This window comes from Bactrocera oleae, chromosome 5, assembly GCF_042242935.1.
Source record: "Bactrocera oleae isolate idBacOlea1 chromosome 5, idBacOlea1, whole genome shotgun sequence".
Taxonomy (NCBI): domain Eukaryota; kingdom Metazoa; phylum Arthropoda; class Insecta; order Diptera; family Tephritidae; genus Bactrocera; species Bactrocera oleae.
The window spans coordinates 1,722,487-1,741,835 of NC_091539.1; the positions used below are offsets into that span (position 1 = coordinate 1,722,487).

The 19,349-nt window shown below is 32.0% G+C and overlaps 1 protein-coding gene across 5 annotated transcripts; it reads right to left on the bottom strand.

Moving 5' to 3' along the window:
• Window positions 1-9,307: 9,307 nt before the first annotated feature.
• Window positions 9,308-17,958, bottom strand: LOC106624279 (zinc finger protein ZFP2). Of its 5 annotated transcripts, none has more exons than XM_070110397.1 (9): window positions 17,231-17,950; window positions 13,889-14,257; window positions 13,090-13,194; window positions 12,711-12,843; window positions 12,558-12,652; window positions 11,407-11,496; window positions 10,898-11,277; window positions 10,618-10,823; window positions 9,308-9,949 (listed from the first exon to the last, which is right to left on the bottom strand). In XM_070110397.1, the coding sequence occupies exons 1-9, from the start codon at window positions 17,267-17,269 to the stop codon at window positions 9,708-9,710; spliced, it is 1,659 nt and encodes a 552-aa protein (XP_069966498.1). In that variant the 5' UTR covers window positions 17,270-17,950; the 3' UTR covers window positions 9,308-9,707. The 5 variants fall into 5 exon arrangements, with proteins under 5 accessions (XP_069966498.1, XP_069966497.1, XP_069966500.1 ...); XM_070110396.1 differs by having other exon boundaries at window positions 10,597-10,823; XM_070110399.1 differs by having other exon boundaries at window positions 10,624-10,823; window positions 17,231-17,930.
• Window positions 17,959-19,349: the final 1,391 nt, after the last annotated feature.

A 19,349-nucleotide genomic window follows, 5' to 3' on the forward strand; every position in this document is an offset into this window, starting at 1 on the left:
ATTAACATGTCAAAGTGCAGTGCTGCCAAGTGGTAGTGTCGATCGAGGACAGCTTAGGCAGTTACCAGACGGTTTAATTTATTTAAGCTGCGTTTAAAATGTAAACTAGATAATATTAACTGAAGTAAGATGAAAATAAATATATTTAAATAAAATAAAATAAAATATGTATGAATAAATTTAATTAATTTTACCCAACGCTTATGCGAAAACCTCATAGGAGAAGTACAAGAGGACAGCAAATCTCAACGAATTTTGATTAGATAAGAAAACTGCACAACTAAAGCGGGTGAAGTAGAATATAGTAAAAAATCATAAGCAAATATTGAAATTAGATAAAGAAAATAAATATAAATAAATAAATAGAAATAATAGAAATAAATATTAAATAATTTAATTAAGCAAAACTAACCAAAATAAAAAAAAAATGTTAAGTTCGATATCACCTTCCGTATGTGCATAGGTTAGGCTAAGAGATCCGTAGCAATAATACACTTCACAGCAGCATAAGTTAGGTTAAGTTAGATTAAGAGGTTGATTTTAAAGAGTTCTCACTTGGACAGTTTAGAACGGCGATCCGTTGTGATACCCAAAAACTGCTATATGCTGAACCATAAGACTCTTACAAATCGACAAAGCGCTTTGAGCCTATCACAAATTTGTTGAGACGGCATTAAGTTTCCACTATGTCTTTTGATTCGCCGAAGGTAAGACTATCACGTTGTTTCAGCCTCAGTCTTGCAAAGGCTGCACAATGTTGGAGAAAGTGCCTGGATGTTTCCAGCTCCTGCATACAACTTTGACAACTAGCGTGCGGGAGCCTTACCACGTGAATACCTATTGGAATCATACGATTGTGGCAAGATGAACTTTGTCCAGGGTTCAATAGATCTCCTGCGTTCTACTCTAGGTAAAAAGATCCCGCAGTCGCACAGTAGCTCGCAGAACATCATTCGTTGGAAGATAGTTGATTTTTTGGCTAACTTCAACGCGTCACAGTTGCCAACAGCGTGCTTTTGCGCATACAATATGTGCTTCCAAGTGCAAAGAGCTCTTCGCGTGTTTGTGTGTCGGTGTGTCTTATATAAATGTCACCGTGTTGACAGCCGTCGGACGTGTGGCATACGCTCATGAATGCTTAAATGTGTTTGCGCCAGCAGCGAAGCGGTTGAGGGGTCACGCCACAGCACCCTCGCAAAAAGATGCACGTGTCTGCAGCATCAAAATGCTTGTAAGTCCATTCGTGTGTACGACTTTTCGGCTGTCCGTTCGTGCGACCACCCACTGGCGCCGCTTTAGATCTCACAACAAAAAAGTGCATAAACGCCAGATTTCAATTTCTGCACGAAAAGTGTTTATGAGTTTTTCACAAAAACAACAACTACAATAACTACAACAACAGCAGCAATAACCACAAGAACAATGTTTGTTGGAGCAAAGAAAGATTGGCTTTTTAACTGTTGCAGTGTCAACAGCCAAGCGCACACATGCCACCACCAACAACACCCACCACCACACCAGCGCCACCCCAGCCGCATTCGTTGCGCCTCGACGGGTGTAAAGTTCATCATTTAAGGCGTTAAATAGCCGCATACAAAGCGACGACTTGTTGGCAGCGCTAAGTATGACTCGGTGTTTGACGCCCCCTTGGGAAATTTAACAGCTTTATTTGTTGTTTGCATTACATGTTGTTGTTTTTGTTGCTTTGTAAATTTTGTTGACTTTTGCGCTGTAAATGCGAGGCATTTAATTTGTTGTTTGTGCAATGGCTGTTGCTTTTGTTGCTATTGTTTGTTGTAGCTACTTTTGTTGTTGTTGTTATTGTGTGTGTATTGATGTAATTTTCGCCTGTAATATGACATGATGGAATCATCAAAATCGCATTAAACGCGGCGTGTAAATTATACGCTTTATTAAATGACTCCACAACAACAGCAACAATATCGAAGCGAAAGTGCCGTAAAAGGTTTTACGCGCCTTACAGTGGCCCTGAAATTTATTCGAGAAATATCTAAAGACGCAACTGTGCTGTGAGATCAGCGTAAATATAGACTTAAAATGCAAATGAGATTAAGGTTTAATACGGTAAACGCCCATTAGATGTTTAGGCTACACTACAACCAAACCCGGTCTAATTGATAATAATAAGACTTTGTATGTTCTTGACTTATATAATTTACTTATTTATAATTTTGTGGCTTTTTTTGCAAGCTTTTCTTGAAAATTTTGACGCAGCAGATCCGCGGATAGTCTTTTGCTTACTTCTTAGAGGCTGATTATAAACGATGAAAGCAAAAAGAGGTTTGATGTTAGATGGGACTTAAGCCCTTGGTATTCAGGACATTTATAGTTACTTTTGGTTCCTCCCAAAAGCAGCTGACCTTGACCAACAGAACTTATAGGCATTAATAGTGGAAGTCTTTTGCATCTACTTCACACACAGCCCAAACTTACTAGACTTTACAGAACAAAAAAATGTTAACCGTTCGGTATCAAATCTGCGAATTCTCACAACTATTCTTTATAAAGGACTTCAGTTCTGCCTTTTTTACCAAGCGCTGGCACCAACCCCTTTTCCTTTTCCCTTCACCCGATGTTTAGCTTACGTGCTATCTCGCTAACACGCGCATTACGATTTTCGATCACGATTGCCTTCACTTTTTTGATATAAACGTCAGTGGTAGACGTCGAAGGACGACCGGAACGAGACATGTCCTCGACGGTTTCTCGAATTAGCTTAAAGGCTTTGTACCAGTCGTAGCCTTTTCTAACATTCGCAATGATTTCGCACACGAAATTTGGTTCGAAACACAAGACTTAATGCAAATTATTTCTTCAATATTTTTTGCCATTGTAAAAATCGCAAAACACTACTGAGATCAATTGATTTCAACAGCTGCTGCAAACAAACTGGTTGACAGATCGCGCTCATTTTTGGCATAGTAATTAAGGACAGTGCTACCAACTTAACAAAGAACCACTTATTTTAACTTATATAGAATCTGGCTAACCCCTATAAACACAACCGCTTTTCGCAATACAATGGAGGTAGCCCATATTTAAGCTCCACAAGATTTTTCTCTCGAGTTTTTTTCACAGTTTTGTGGAAATGGAGAGCTTATAACTGAGCAGATATGGCTTTAAAAAGTATTTTAAACGAGTGTCGAAAAATCCGACATCCATTGATGGCCTAAGATCTTCACCACTTGCGAAAGCTGCGGTTTTGTAGGTTTCAATGAAAGCTTTGGCCGTATTCACCGGAACGGACCCGAATTTTACCCGACTACTAAAATAACTAAATAAAAAAACTACAATATTTCGCGAATATTCGCTGCCGCTACAACAACAAAATGGAATTGAATTAGAAAAGTGCTAGCTTTGCTTGATTGCGTGTAGTTATGTACACCATTTAGCCATGTCCTTAACTCAGCTACGCACACAAGTGAAAAAATCTTTAAGAAAAATATTTAATAGTAGAGGAAAAAAAATGTAGACATAAAATAATAATGAAGCTGGCAGCCACGTGATAATAATTTGTATTCATTAAAACTGCTAGACGTCGCCACAGGCCGCAGACGACTTGCTGCCAGAAGTAAGAGGTACGTAACTGGCAAATACGTTGCCTACAACTTAATAGCAATAAAAAAGAAACCTGCTGAGATGCAGCGCATAACCGTTAGAGGCAATTTGTGATTTTTAATAATAAAAGATGCGCAGAAGTTACAGCACAACGGTGTTAAAGCGTAGGCTGGCGATTATATGCGGCCTAAAATAATGGAAATTAAATATCTATTTAAAGCAGTCGAGCGCAAAGCAACCTAATCCTTTTACCCACCGCTACAACTTTTAGAGTTGATTTCATAAAGTCGCTTAATCCCGCTTTCGTCAACTCATCATCGTCCATCACCAAAGCGCGTCGCATCCATCAACAGCTGTCAACGCAGACACTTTTATTGGACCAGCTTGTATAGAAATAAACCACGGCTGTCTACTTGGGTTGCAGGTGTAACGTTTAAAAGCGCCTAAAACGCCACTAAGCCTTTAATGAGATGTGCAGTAGAGCGCTGCGCGACAGCAGGAGGCAAGCAATGTAAGCACGCTTTTAGCAGAGTAACCACAAAAATTAAAAAAAAAAAAAAATTAAATAAAAACCACAACCCCAAACAACAACTTAATTAGCCGCCAGCAGCAACAAAATGGCAAAGAAGAGCGCACACGAAAAGGATGAGCGAGCAGAGCAACGCCTGCGTAAAGGCTGGCAGAGCACGTGTGTTGAGGGGCGGAGGACGTTCGCAAAGCGTTTTGGCAAAATGGCGCATTTCATGTGTAAAATTAAATAGCTGCGAGAGTGGCGCTTCACTCCACGCTTCATAGCTTGTTTTGCGGTTTGCACCAAAACCCAAACCCCCCGCCCAAGTGCTGTTGGCCAAGCAGGTGTCAGCTGACAGGCGCTTGCTCACTCTCCGCACAACAGCTGTTTATCTCTTTCACACTTGCAGTTATATGCCTAGCGCGTAAGGGAAATTTTTCATATGCTCTTGAAGGTAAATTTCCCCTACTTTTCAAACGCGCCTTGCTGAGGGTTTGTGTTGATTTCCCTTAAGTTTAATGAAAGGTTTAATGACGTGATTGATTGATGATTTCTTTTGGTTACGTTGCAATGAACTTAAAATAAAATGCAAGAAAATAAAATTTAAATTTAAATAAAATAAAAATTATACCTTTTGCAGTCCCAAGTTACGCCGTCGGCGAAAGCAATTCCTGCAAGAGACTGCTTACTTGCTAACCTTGCATAAATGGCTGCAGTAACTTTTTCCACAATCAATCTTTAAGTTGCACACCTGGTGTGACAGCCTAAAAATCGTAGTAGAATTTATAAAAAAAAAAATAATTACTATAACATTTGTGTTGATTTGCACGCTATATTTATATATGTTTCAAAAATACGTAATAAAATTTTTGAAAAAATTATTAAATATTTTTTAGTTATACGCGATCTCCAACGGCGCTAAAAACGAAGGTTCTCCACTGCTACAGTGATTCCGGCCTTCTCCGTGGATGAAACCTACAAATAAAAAATGCTCGTTAAACTACAAGCTATTCTCCGTACAAAAACAAAAAACGATAAAAATAAAAATCAATAATCCACAAAATGACGGCGTTTAAAAAAAAATTAATTTTATACAAATTTTGTTAATGGGGTATACTAGTGAAGAATTTCAAAAAAATTAAATTTCATATTTTCAAAGTTTAACTATTTAAGAATATGTTTCAGAGGATTTTTGAAAATTTAAATTATTTTCGGAGATATAGACATTTTACTGACCCGGCCTCCAAACTGGTGCGGCTGGATCTAATCGAACAAAAGACTTAACGCGAAGCTTTAAATGCGTTTATCTCAGACCAGACTTTTTCAATACGGATACACACGCTTTCTCGAGTTCTACTGGACCGATTTACTTGAAATTTTCAGAGAATCTTTTTCATGGACCTCTCTCGAAAATTCATTAACAATTCAACTATTGAAAAAATACGAGAAAACAAAAATATTGGTAACAAAAATCGTTTTTTTTTTCAAAAAGCCGCCATTTTGTCAAAAAAAAATTGCAATTGCGACATCATTGCAGATTGGTAATCTTTTTTTTTTCATTGACTAGGAGGGTTTGCTCATGTGCCAACTTTTTGAGACCCCCCACTACATCAGCTGCCAGTTTTTTAAATATTTAACTTTTTGTTTTTTGGTTTTTTTTCGTACTCTTGTAACATTAATAAATAACCGATAAATAACCGATAAAAAAATCAATAGTAAAAATATTGTTTGCCTTTTTTTACGACACTTTAAAACTTTCCTAAAATTCATGTCTCTAGACTAGAATACCCCCTTATAGAATTTGACTAGTAATGTTACTTCTTAAAACTTTCATCGTACAAATTTTCATGTAAACACAGCATTCATAAGTTTTCAGCGAAATAACGGTGCTTCACAAATTTTCCTTTAATTACCCTCACCGGCTTTAAATTGTGCCACAGCGCGTTGCGTAGCTTCAAAATCGCAAAATTAAATTATGCATAAACAAAATAATTTATTTTCAAATTTAAAAACACTTATTTCACATGAGTTTAGTTGTAAAACATACAAACTGCGATTTTTTGTTTAAATTTTTATTAATTCTTTCTTGTTAATTATATAGTTAATTATATTATTGCTATTTGAGTTTATATTTATCGAATTTATTATATATAACGGTATTTTGTTTTAGTAGTTTTAACCTATTTCTTGTTTTTTTTGTATTTGTAGAATTCGCATAGTCTGGTTAGCGCCTTAAGACTAGTGATTACAAAACTAATTTAAAATTGTTTTTTTTTTCGTTTTAAATATTAAAATTTTTTAACTACAAACTAATGTGTATAAAAAACTCAAATATTGCCACGAACAGCGGATAAATAGAGTTTTGCTGTTCGGTTTGTAAACTTTAAAAAACTAAATTTTTTATTTTTATGTATAATAGAGCGTGACTGGAAAAACAAGCCACAGAAGAAAGGATAAAATTGGTAAAATTCACAAAATTAAAGTGTATAGGTTTATTGTAAATAAATAAATAATTTCGACTAAAAGATTAGTACGAGTAATATTTGGAAAAAGTGTATAAAGTATATATTGTAAAATGTAAAATAAGAAAGCAAACTTGGGAAGACTGCAGATGATAATTCACGCACTGTGTGCAATTATTACTTTTTAGTTCGAAGCAATTTCTTTTTCAAAATTATTAAGAATTTGAAAATTGTATATAAAGAAAAGAGGAATAGTTATAAATGAGCAGTTCAAAGAAGTCCAAATGAAAATAAAAGAATAAAAGTTTGGGAAAGAAATATCAAAAATAATAAAAAATATGAAACTTAAAAATACAAACAGATAAGAAAATAAAAAAAAAATTAAATAACAAAAAAATTAAAATAAAAAAAAAATTAAAATAAAAAATATTAAAATAAAAATAAAATAAAATAAAAAAAATATTAGAATAAAAAAAAATTAAATAACAAATAAATAATTGAAAAAAAATTAGAAACCTAAAAACGTAAAATATTTAAATATAAAAATATAATAGTTCAAAAATGTATAATTTTGAATCAAGAATTACATAAAAAATATACATATGTATGTTTAAAAATTTGAATTTAACTATATATGAAACAATTATAATTTCATAATAATAAAAAAAATTTCATACAAAAAATATGTTAATTACAAAAAAAAAAGTTTAAATACAACAAAATAATAAAAAAAACATATAAATAAATAAAAAATATTTAAAAAAACAATATTAAAACTAAAATTATTTAGAAAAATAATAAAAAAATATATCACAAAAAAATTATTATTTGAAAAAAAATATTTAGAAACCGCGAAACGTTAACGTTTAACTTATTAAAAAATTTTATTTTTAAATAAAAATTGCATAAAAAATAATTACAAAATAAAACTAACAAACAAAACAAAAAAGCTAAACATAACAAAAACAAAAAAAAAAAAAAAACAAAATATTAAAATATGAATTTAAAAAATATAAAATTTTTATAAAATAAATTTTAATAAAAACTAAAACTAAAAAAAAACTACTAAATAACAAAATTAAATAAACAAAATATTAAAAATTAATTTAAAATATATAAAATTTTTATAAAATAAATTTTAATAAAAACTAAAACTAAAAAAAAACTACTAAATAAACAAAATATTAAAAAATGAATTTAAATAATATAAAATTTTTATAAAATAAAATTTAATAAAAACTAAAACTAAAAAAAAAAACTAAATAACAAAATTAAATAAACAAAATATTAAAAAATGAATTTAAAAAATATATAATTTTTATAAAATAAAATTTAATAATTTTTCAAAAAAGTTTGTAAAATTAACACCACAATTTTAAAATTAATGAGAACATTTTACATAAAAAAGTGTAGCATAGATTTTTCATAATTTCTGCTTCCTTTCAAAATATACATAAATATGTATGTACATTTGTATATATTTATGTGTACGTATAATACTTTTTTTTTGCTATATTTCGTTAAACTTAAAATGTTTGGAAGTGAATTTTTGAAACGCTCAATAAACACGCTTTAAATTAGAGACAATTTCAAAAATTTTGAGTGATATTCTTTGTTACTTTTTTTTTCACTTGAGCATAACCCAATATTCGTTATTTTTACGCTTAGATTGCTAGTGTAATGCATTTCACAGTAAACTCTTATATTTTCCTAAGATAATTACTAAGATTTTTGTTGAAAAAAAAGTAAAATCCAATTTCATATGTATTTTGTCACTGAGCGACATTTGTAAGTAAAATTGCTCCGCTTTTAACATACATTTTTAAATTGTTTTAATGTTATATATTTACAGTATTCGCCAGAACGCTTTTGAGTGGTGGCAGATTTTGGCAAATGCAGTTGGAAAGAAGCAGTATAAATAAAAAGATATACATATAAAAAGTAAAAATTAATAATAATTTAATTAAAGTCTATAAAATATATAAAAAAAAATATATTAAAAAAATTCATTGAAAAATTAAAAAATATATAAAAAAAATGTATATAAAAATATATATTAAAAAATATGTATTTAAAAATATATATATTAAAAAATATATATTAAAAAAAATATATATTTAAAAAAATATATATATAATATTAAAAAAATTAATATATTTAAAAAAAATATATATTAAAAAAAAAATTATATACATACATATGTATATTAAAAAATATATACATACTAAATAAAAGAAATAATATTTTTAAAAAATTTCGAAAGTTAAATTAAAAAAAAATTTTTCTATTTATTTTTTTAAGGAAGAACTTGAAAAAACTCAACGGAATTGAATATATAAAAAATAAAAAGAGAAAAAAATAGAAAACTTAAATTTTTACATTTATAAAATTTGAAAACTTAAATATTTAGATTTATGAAATTTGAAAACATAAATTTTTAAATTTATAAAAATTGAAAATTAAAATTTTTGCATTTATAAAAATTGAAAACTTAAATTTTTACATTTAAAAATATTAAAACTTTAAATTTTTACATTTATAAAAATTGAAAACTTAAATTTTTACATTTATAAAAATTTAAAACTTAATTTTCAACATTAATAAAAATTCAAAACTTTAATTTTTACAATTTTTTTCGAATCATTTTAAGTATTTTTCATTTTTTATATTATTATTACTTTTTACGAGTATATTCTTTTTCTTTTTTTGTTTTCTACTTCCTTAAAATATGTACAATTAAAAGAAAAAAACCGCATTTGCCAAAACCAACCACCATCAGTTGCGCCACATATTTTCGTATAATATATTTTTTACACTTAATGTTATCATACATATGTATGTATGTATGTTAATTACTTAAACGCTCATTTTATATATTTCTTTCTTTCCTGCTAACATTTTCTTGCGGCATTTAGCGTACACCTAGTATACGCCCTACAGACGTCACTGCACACATTGCAATAACAAAATAAATGAAACGTAATTACAATTAATGAATTAAAAATTAAGTTAAAGCCTTAAATATTACACAAGCAGCAATGATTGCTTAGAAGAGAATATGCATTTAAACACGAAATTGAATTTATAACCTAAAATAAAAAAAACAGTTGTTGTAAAGCGATTCAGTTGTTAAGCTGACGCCGCCGCTGTCGTCTCTATTTGGTCGGTATGAAACGCGCCTTCACTTGATGGGCCAGCAATTGGTGTTGTTGTTGCTGTTGTTGATGCAATTGCTGTTGCTGTTGTTGTTGCTGCTGCTGTTGCATATGTTGGCTTAGCTGTTGTTGTATAGATAAGCCGCTGGCATTGCTGATGACATGCTGATTGTGTAGCGGCTCGTTAATCTCAACTTTGATGGGAGGATTTAGCGGTTCTTTGTTCTTGCGCGGCCGGCCGCCTGAAAAACAAGTGAAATCAAGAAAATAACTTTTATTTTTGGCAGCTACAAAAAAATATTGCAGAGGACAGTGAGCGTTAAAAAACTGTATTTGAGGTGAGAAGAATTAGTGAGAGCATTAAAACCGAAAATATTAAAAAAAAAAACAAAAAAAAAATTAAAAAAAAAACAAAAAAAAAATTTATAAAAATACGAAACAGCTTAAATTTACAGAAAATATAGCCTTAGTTGGAATTGCAGGCAGCAGTGTTGAAAAATTATAATTAAATACAATAAGTTCGTGCAAGATTGCAGGGTAAAAGTAGGTGCATTGTGCGACTTTTTACGCGCATAAGCTTGACAATAAAAAAAGCAAATTAAAGCGTGGCAAAGCAGCGGCCAAACATTCAAGTAAACAGTGCTTCAAATGCAAAAAACGTGAAGTGAGTGAGGTTAGTTTGAAGAAGCTTAATTTAAGGTTTCACATTCAACGCAAAGACAAGCAAATTCAAGCGTTTTCAACGCAATTCCACAGGCAAACAAACCAAAAGCTTAAATTAATGCACATGCCTGCTTGTCGCATGGCGCAGCAAGTTGGCGCAAAACCGCTTGCAAGCAGACACTTGCACACTAAAGCTAATGTTATAAAATAAACTGTTTTTGTTTACGCTTTCTTCCTGTATTCGTACACATACGTTGGCCGACTGTGTGCTGTATGGAGAGCGGCTGTCCGATCATAGCCAACGGCTGTTGCGGCGATTGCAGCGTTATCGATTTCTTCGAACGTTTTGGCGGCGGCAACTCGTTGTGTGCGTGATTGGTTAGCAAATGTTTGGATAAATGCTGACGCACTGCGAAAGCTTCATTGCAATTGGCCACCGGACAGGTGAGATACCTAAGCAAAATACGAAAATGTCAATTTATATGCTGTATGCATGACAAAAAAAAAACACACAAAACGCTACGCACCTGCCCTCCAAATGACGCTGCACGTGCTTCTTGAGCAACGTCTCCTGATTGAATGAGCTCGGACAGGTGTCGCATTTGTATTTGAATTCGTCGTGCATCTTCAGATGCTGATCGAGATGTGCCTGCTGCAGGAATTTCTCATCGCATTTGGTGCACTCGTACGGGAAGGCCATGCCGTGCGACTTCATATGTGTGTGCAGCTGTGATTGCTGCTTGAACGTCTTGTCCGGACAGCGTGGACAGTAGTAGCCGGTGATACCGGCGTGCGCCTGCAGATGCTGATTGAGCGAGGTGACTTGTGTGAACTTCTTCGGACATTGATTGCAACAGTATTGCTGTACTTTGTGGTGCGTCTTCATGTGATTGTTCAGATTGGTCACCTGTCAGTGTGTTGGAAAAACCGTTAGTGATTTGAAAAAGTGACACTTTGTGATTTGAAAAAGTGACACTTTGTGATTTGAAAAAGTGACACTTTGTGATTTGAAAAAGTGTAGTTAGTGCATAATTACCTGCGCAAACGAGCGTCCACACTCGGGTTCGATGCAGACAAAGGGACGTTCACCAGTGTGCAAACGCCGATGATTATTCAAGTTTGTGATCTGTGAAGAAGAGCAAAGTTTATCACAATTTTAAATATACATAATATTTTTAAATATTTATTATATCTGTTAGCTTCTTATTATATTGTGATAACTAAAACTTAAACAATTTATTTTGCCTTTTAGATGATTTTTTTTACTTATATTTTGATTGAAATGAATGAAATATTATTTTTTTTAATAACTTTCATTTTATTTTATTTTTTTATTATTTTTATTTTATTTTTATTATTTTTATTTTATTTTTTATTTATTATTTATTTTTTCTTAAATTTAAAAAAAAAATTTTTTTTTGGTTTTTTATTTTTTTCTTTTCTATTTTATTTTTTTAATTTAATTTTTTTTTTATTTAATTTTTTTTTTATTAAATTTTTTTTTTATTTTATTTTATTTTAATTTTATTTTATTATAATTTTATTTTATTATAATTTTATTTTATTATATTTTATTTTATTTTTTTTTTATTTTATTTTATTTTTGATTTTAAAAATTGATTTTTTTAATAACTTTCATTTTATTTTTCTAAATTAATTTTTGTTGTTAATTTTTTTAATTGTTTTACTTTCATTTTATTATATTTTATTTTGTTTTATTTTTATTATTTATTTTTTTTATTAGTTTTATTATATTTTATTTTTATTATTAATTTTTTTATATTATTTTTATATTATTTTATTTTTATTATTTATTTTTTCTTATATTTTTTAAAATTATTTTTTTTTTGGTATTTTTTATTTATTTTCTTTTTTAATTTAATTTTTTTTTATTAAATTTTTTTATATTTTTTTTTAATTTTTTTTATTTACTTTTTGATTTTAAAAATATAATATTTTTAATAACTTTCATTTTATTTTTTTAAATTAATTTTTATTGTTAATATTTTTAATTGTTTTATAATTTTTTTTTATTCAATTTTTTGTTTGTTTATTTTATAATTATTACTTTTTTTAAATTATTTTTATTTATTATTTAATTTTGTTTATAAATTTTTTAAAATTTTTGTTGTTATAATTTTCATATTTTTTCTGTATTTTTATTTTTATAACGAAACCTTTTCTTACCTGTGTAAACTGCTTGCCGCAATCCACACACACATACGGACGATCGTTTGTGTGTATGCGTTCGTGATTGCGCAAATTGGCCGCCTGTGTAAAACCTGCAAGTATAAACTTTTTAAAAACCCATATATTTTTGTAAAACGCGTGCCAGCTTACCTTTATTGCAAAAATTGCAAACGAACTTTCGCTCCGCCGCGTGATTGCGTATGTGTGTGAGTAGTGAAGATTTGCGCGAGAAGGTTTTGTTACAGAGCGGGCAGGAGCCCTCCTCGTTGAATATCGAGTCCACCTGTTTTGGCGTAGAGAAGCAATGCTTAGTGAGAACATATTTTTTTTTTAATTATAATAACATTTTTATGAACTAAATCCAAAGCGTAGTTAATTCATTTTTTTTTTGTTTAGAGATTCAGCAAATTAAATACCAGACATATAAAGTTTTACAACAAAATGCTAAAATTTAGTGTTTAATTTTGCTATTTTTGCAATTTGCGGTAATTCTTTATAAATATATACTAAAATTTGTACGAATATATACGTCTAACTGTTGTATGGTCTTCTCCAACTCAAATGCTGACATTGTGACCATTTTTAATTTCGCGCGATTCTGCAAATTAACCTGGCGACGATTTTGCCGGTTTTGCTGCGAATGAAAGTGGAATAAAAAAAGAGAAGATTTGGAGTATATATATATATTCATGTTATATATAATGCATATAATATGTATTTACTTTAAAGTCAGATATGTACGTGCACATTACCACATCAAATAAAATATTTAAAATATCAATGAAAATTAGTCAAGAACGCCTTAAATCAACTACTAGCGCCCTAAAGTGTGCTTTATTAACTGTAGGAAGCCTGTAAACGCAATTTTCAAAAATATGAGGCAAAATTTTACAGGATACAACATCAAAAAAAAAAGCAAAATATAAAAATAAAAATTATTGCTGTTATATTATATGCCTAAAAGTATGCCTCGAGTTTTGAGAGTTCAAATGTTTCAGTTTAATGCAGCAATAAATTAGATATTACTTTTTTTTTCAATGCCTAATGTACATGTTTGCAACAACTTTTTATGTTTAATTATTCAGCATCAACTGGTGCCACGCTGCTCAGTGACGACCTTTGACCTGCTTTCGAAGCTACTTTGCATACGTCTTATTAAAGACACCGAATTTGGCACACGCAAAACTTGACAAACAAAACGCCAACACACAACAAAACACTTCCACATATGTATACATATCCAAATACATAATCTACATGCTAAACTACAACTACAACGCAAACGCTTCTAAAGAAAAACAAAATATGAAATTTCGGTCCTCTCTCACCTTCTCTGTAATCTCAGATGATGAATGTAGACTTTCGGAAGAACTTGTTGATTGTAATTGATGTTGTTGCTGTTGTTGTTGCTGCTGCTGCTGTTGTTGCTGTTGCTGCTGTTGATGTTGCTGTTGTAATTGTTGTGCCAAAGCATTGACAGCAGCAACGTTATTGTTGCCAGCAGCAGCGGCCACGTTATTACTTAGTTGCGCTGCGACTGCGGCGACATTTGCCAAATTCTGCGTATCCACAGCACTAGCGCCACCAGCGCCAGCACCAGATCCGCCGCCACGTACTGATGGATAGAAACCGTTAGCAGTTAGATGTTCGGAGCACTTAACACAGGTGGGTATATTATAGCCGGGTACTTGGAACAACTGCAGTTAGAGAAAAATACAAACTAAAATTAAATAATTTGTAACTGGTATAAATGTCAAACTAGTCTAAATACGTATGTACATAACTGTATATGTAGGTAACTCCCTATTATAAATGTATAGCAAACGGTATTATGCATTGCAAAGTGGTAAAAATATTAAACCAATTCCAATCGAAACTGGTATAAATTTAAAATTAGCCTAAAGCTTATAAATACATACATTGTGAAATGGCATTGCAATGTGGTATGAAAAGTATACCTTTACGGATTGAAACTGGTATAAATTTATTCAATATTGAAATGATAAAACTTGTATAGATGTAGAATTAGTCTAAATGGTATAAATAAGTACATAACTGTATTGCTAAGCGGTAAAAAACTTTAAATCCATTTTTGCTTTGAAACTGGTATAAATATGATTAATATTTAAATTATAACACTAATATTGAAATTATGAAAGTGGTATAAATTTATTTAAACTGAAATTATAAAACTAAAATACATTTTTTTAATATTGAAATTATGAGAGTGGTATAAATTTATTTAAACTGAAATTATACAACCAGTATACATTTTTTTAATATTGAAATTACAAAAGTGGTATAAATAAATAAAGATAATACAAAAATAAGTTTCTGTTAACCGCGCTGACAAATTCTAGAGTTGATCTTTGAAGAAAATGGCATAAAAATATTCGTTTTTTTTTAGTCAAATATTGAATATTTTCTTCTAAATTCTTTAAAAATTATAAATGGAAGCATCCGTTCACCCGAAAATAGGCGGATTTTATTTATTATTATTTATTTTATATTCGCTCTACACTTGGCAACACTGAACTGAAATCCTGCTTTTCACACCCACACTCATGTTTTGCCTGCCAGCACTACTGCCCCTCTACACACGCTGTACAAGCATTTTTAATTAAAAGAAAACAAAATTCATTGCAGTAAACTGGTTGAGTGCAGTGAGCAAATTGAAAAAGAAAAAATATACAAAAAATTGAAACACAAAAAATAATAAAATAAAATTAGTTTTGCTTTTACAAGTGTTGCTTTCGACGACGCTGGCTATTTCTACTGACCGTACCCGTTGGAATATAGGCATGCCATAATTGTTTTTGTTGTTGCTGCGCAGTCGAGCAAACCAATTGGCAGACTAAAATGTGATCCGACGGTCGGTTAGTCAGTCAGTTGTAACGTATGCAGCGACAATGCGTCACACTCATTCATATACATATGTATGTATGCATAAGTGTATATGTAGATATAGATTTGCTTTCCCCCCGCCCCCCTCTCTTCTAACTGCGCGCGTTCCATCTTTGCGTGCTGCGTTCTTAAAAGCAATAAGTCAAGCAGAGCGGCGGCGACTACTTGCAGCTTGTTGTGCTCTTTGTTATTATAATGTGGTTGTTGTTGTTCGCATGTACAATACTACAAACTGCACTGCTGACGGCGCTGCCGGCGTCGACTCTTTCAACGTTCTCTGGTTATACACTCGCTCACTTCGCTTGTATTACTTGACTTGCTCACATTGTTGTTGTTTAATTTTTTTATTTCGTTTTTCATTTTTAGATTTTGTTATTGCTGATTGTCTGTATTTTTTTCAGCATTGTTTTAATACATTTTCTTCATTTTTATTTTAATTTACTTATCGGCGTGTTGCTATTTCTTTTGCAAAAATCGCTGTGTGTGAGCATTGTCGCCGCGTTGTTGTTGCATTCGACGTCGTCGCTTGCTCTTTGGCGCAATTTTTGCGATTTCTTTTTATTATTAATATTTTTCATAATCATATTTTTTGCGCGATTTTAATTTTTTTTTTTCTTTTTCTCATATGAGGGTTTTTATACATTAATTCGCCTATGCGTGCCTATTTTTTGATATTCCTTTTTTTTCTGTTTCGACATAATGTCTAATGTTAAGTTATATCGTTATTTTTTTTTTTTTTTGTGCTTTAGTTTTTTATTTACCTTTCGCTTTGTTGTTGCCTTCTGCTATTCAACCATTGTTGAAAGTTGTGGGGAATTGTGGTAGAATAACAAAAGCAGCGAAAGAAAAATAAGCGCACAAAAAAACACAACGCAAAAAAAGAATTTATGAAAATAAAATGTAAAAATGGGCTACTCGTCGTTATGTGCGGAGGAAGACGTGGTGCGCGGTGCAGCGCAGCGCAGCGGCCGCACAACAGACAAAGCGTACATTGTGCTGAAAAAGTAATAAATGCTTGGGAATCGTGAAGAAGCAGAAATATAAGAAATTTTCGTATTTTAGACGCCATTTTAGTGGCGTTCAAGCCGGTCAAGTGGTTATTAAAGAGCCGAACGAAGAATGAGTGAGTGGCTGGAACCGCGCTAATGCGTTTTTTTTTTTCCATATGCCAAAGTGAGCCACAAAACATGTCACTATACGAAATTTAAAATTATATATATGTACATATGTAGTTGTGCTAATCCTAACATTATGCATTCCCGCTACCTCCTCCAGCGAATTAAATGCACTACCTGTATTTCAAATAACGTTTTACCGCCCTTTTCATACCACCAATCGCCTTCATCATTATCCCTCGCTCCCACAACACGTCGTACGCCTTTCTTCCCACTTTCCAATTTCCATTTTGCAATTCATACCGTTTTAGAAAAGTGGAACAAAAAAATATCACCACCCAAACTTCTAAGCTGGCGCTTAGATCGCCACTCCCACCGCTGCTGTGTGCGCTACACATATCCCATGTCCATCACACCGCGCGGCTGCCCGCCCTCCCAAACGACTGAAAAATCAATAAAAATAACAAAATACACATTTTTTCCTACAATTGAAAAGCTGCTCCTCCTACCCGAAAAATTGCAATGGCGCATAGTGCAAATTTGACGAACAGAAAATATGTAAATTTTTTAATGAAAATTTTCGTATTAGATTTAATGCAGTTTATGCGAAATTTATAAAAAAAAAATAATAAACCGCGCTTTTCCACTTACCGCTGCTGGTTGAAAGCACAATCTACAGATGCTTTCCATGTCGTTTGCTCTGTATGATAGCCTGTGTAGCGATTCCAGCGGCAGAGGCGTTGGTGTTGACTAAGATAGATCCAAAGGAATCCAACATCGAGGGGGTCTCGCGCGCTAACACCGTTTCGCTTTTGACGTAAATTAGCTGTACTTCTAATATCGAATTGTTTCACAAAGTTAAATATTTTCAAAACCACAAAAATACCCACACTTTTATACGTTTTAACTGATATTTTAAGGGAATTTTGTTGGTTTTTTTAATTCTGGCCAACGGAGCACCAGTGTTTCTATTCTTTCGTTTTTTTTTACGACTTATTTTGCTTCTCGCTTCACTTGCGCCTTCTTTACTACCTACGGCTTGGTTTTGTAAATGGTTTTGCCGTTTTTGAATCGCTTATTCCACAGCTATACAACACACAACTTTTTGTTCAATTAATATTCTTATTCACAATTCACAAATTGGCGGCACAGTTGTGTTTTTCTATTTAGTTTTAATTGCTATGTTTATGTTTTGAAACTTTTGTTTTTCACTTTGTGTTTGCTTTCACCTCTTTCTTTCAACTACTTGCTATCTTTTCCTTGACTTTGACTAATCAAAATAATAAAACTTTTTTATTGCAACTGAATTCGAAGCATTCTCGGCGCTCGTTTGGAAATGAAAAAATTTTTATACTCGTCACAATTTACCCCCTACTCGTCAGCGCAATTGTTGCTGCCAACCCAAGTGATATGCGTGCATCACGCTCGCGTAAATGTGTGCAGGAACGATACCGGTTGTGAGGATATCCGATTGGAATGTGCCAAACAGAGTAGGCACGATTATTGTAGGGACAAGTCGGACAGATAGTAGCGAGTAGAGAATATGGCAGGGTTGCTTTTGTAAAAAGACTGATGCGATTCGAATTTTTAGTCAATTTGTGTACCAATTATAAGTTTTTTTCTACAAAGTTTTTTATCATTAGTACATCAAAAAATATTTTAATTAAAAAATTACATGAGAATAAGTATAAATGAAATTAATAAAAAACTTGCTTAATTTCTGATGTTATGCGCAGCGTTGCCAGCTAGCGCAAAATAGATAGAGCGGCTCTCTCAAACTTTTGAATTGGTTTCCGCTGCTCTGCGTTTATTCTTCCCGCTCGGTTTTTGCTGGTTTTCGCTTAGCTATTGCCATTTACGCTATGTTGTTGTCTTCCATTCGTTGCAGAAGAAACATTACAATTGTGGGTTTGCGGTTGTCAGTTGTCGGCAAATTGTCGACAGTAGCAATAAAAAATATATTACAAGCATGAAAAGCAACTATTTTTTAACAAAAGGAAAAAGTTCTTGAATTGTACTAACTATACTTGGAAATAAAATAAAAATCTAATTTCGTGTAGTGCCAATTGGGCGTAAAGGTTGCTTAGCTACGCAGCGCAAGGATAACAAGTAACGAAAGCGTGTGAAAAAAGGTGAGCAGTTGCTGCGGAAAAAAGCCGCACTGCAGGCTAAATATATTTGTTAGTTTTTTTATGTGTTCCACTGACTGCAACGAAATAACGTTAAAAGGCATTTAGCCGAAACAGTGCTGCAGTGAAAAGAAAACTCGTGAAAATACATATAAACTAGCGCTTTTCCACACATCTGGTCAGGCGCTGCAGTTACGCGGCGACATCCTGCAAGCAGCTGTCGTGCCAGTCGCTGTCTACAAATACGAGAAGAAGGTGGTTGCTTGTGTTTGTGTCTGTCTTTGTGTATGTGTGCATTTTCCACCCGATTTATACGGTTTTCCTACATGTTGTACTAATGCAATTATCGCTAGCCGCTGCCATTAGAAAGCGTTTGAGACACCTTTGTAGAAAGCAAAGAGTAAAAGAAAATCTAATTTCAGCATTTAAGCAGCAAGATATAGCGCAGCAAGTGTAACAAAATGGAAAGCTAGACGAAAATCGTTAAAATAATTTGTGTAAAATAAACCAAAGAAAACAAGTGGAAATGGAGGAAAGCTAATTAGTGCAGAACTAGCTGCAATTGTCATTTATAAGCCGCAGCTACCGTCTTCAACGTCGCGAACAAGTGCCGTTGCGTGCGTCGTGGACAGTGTTTGTTC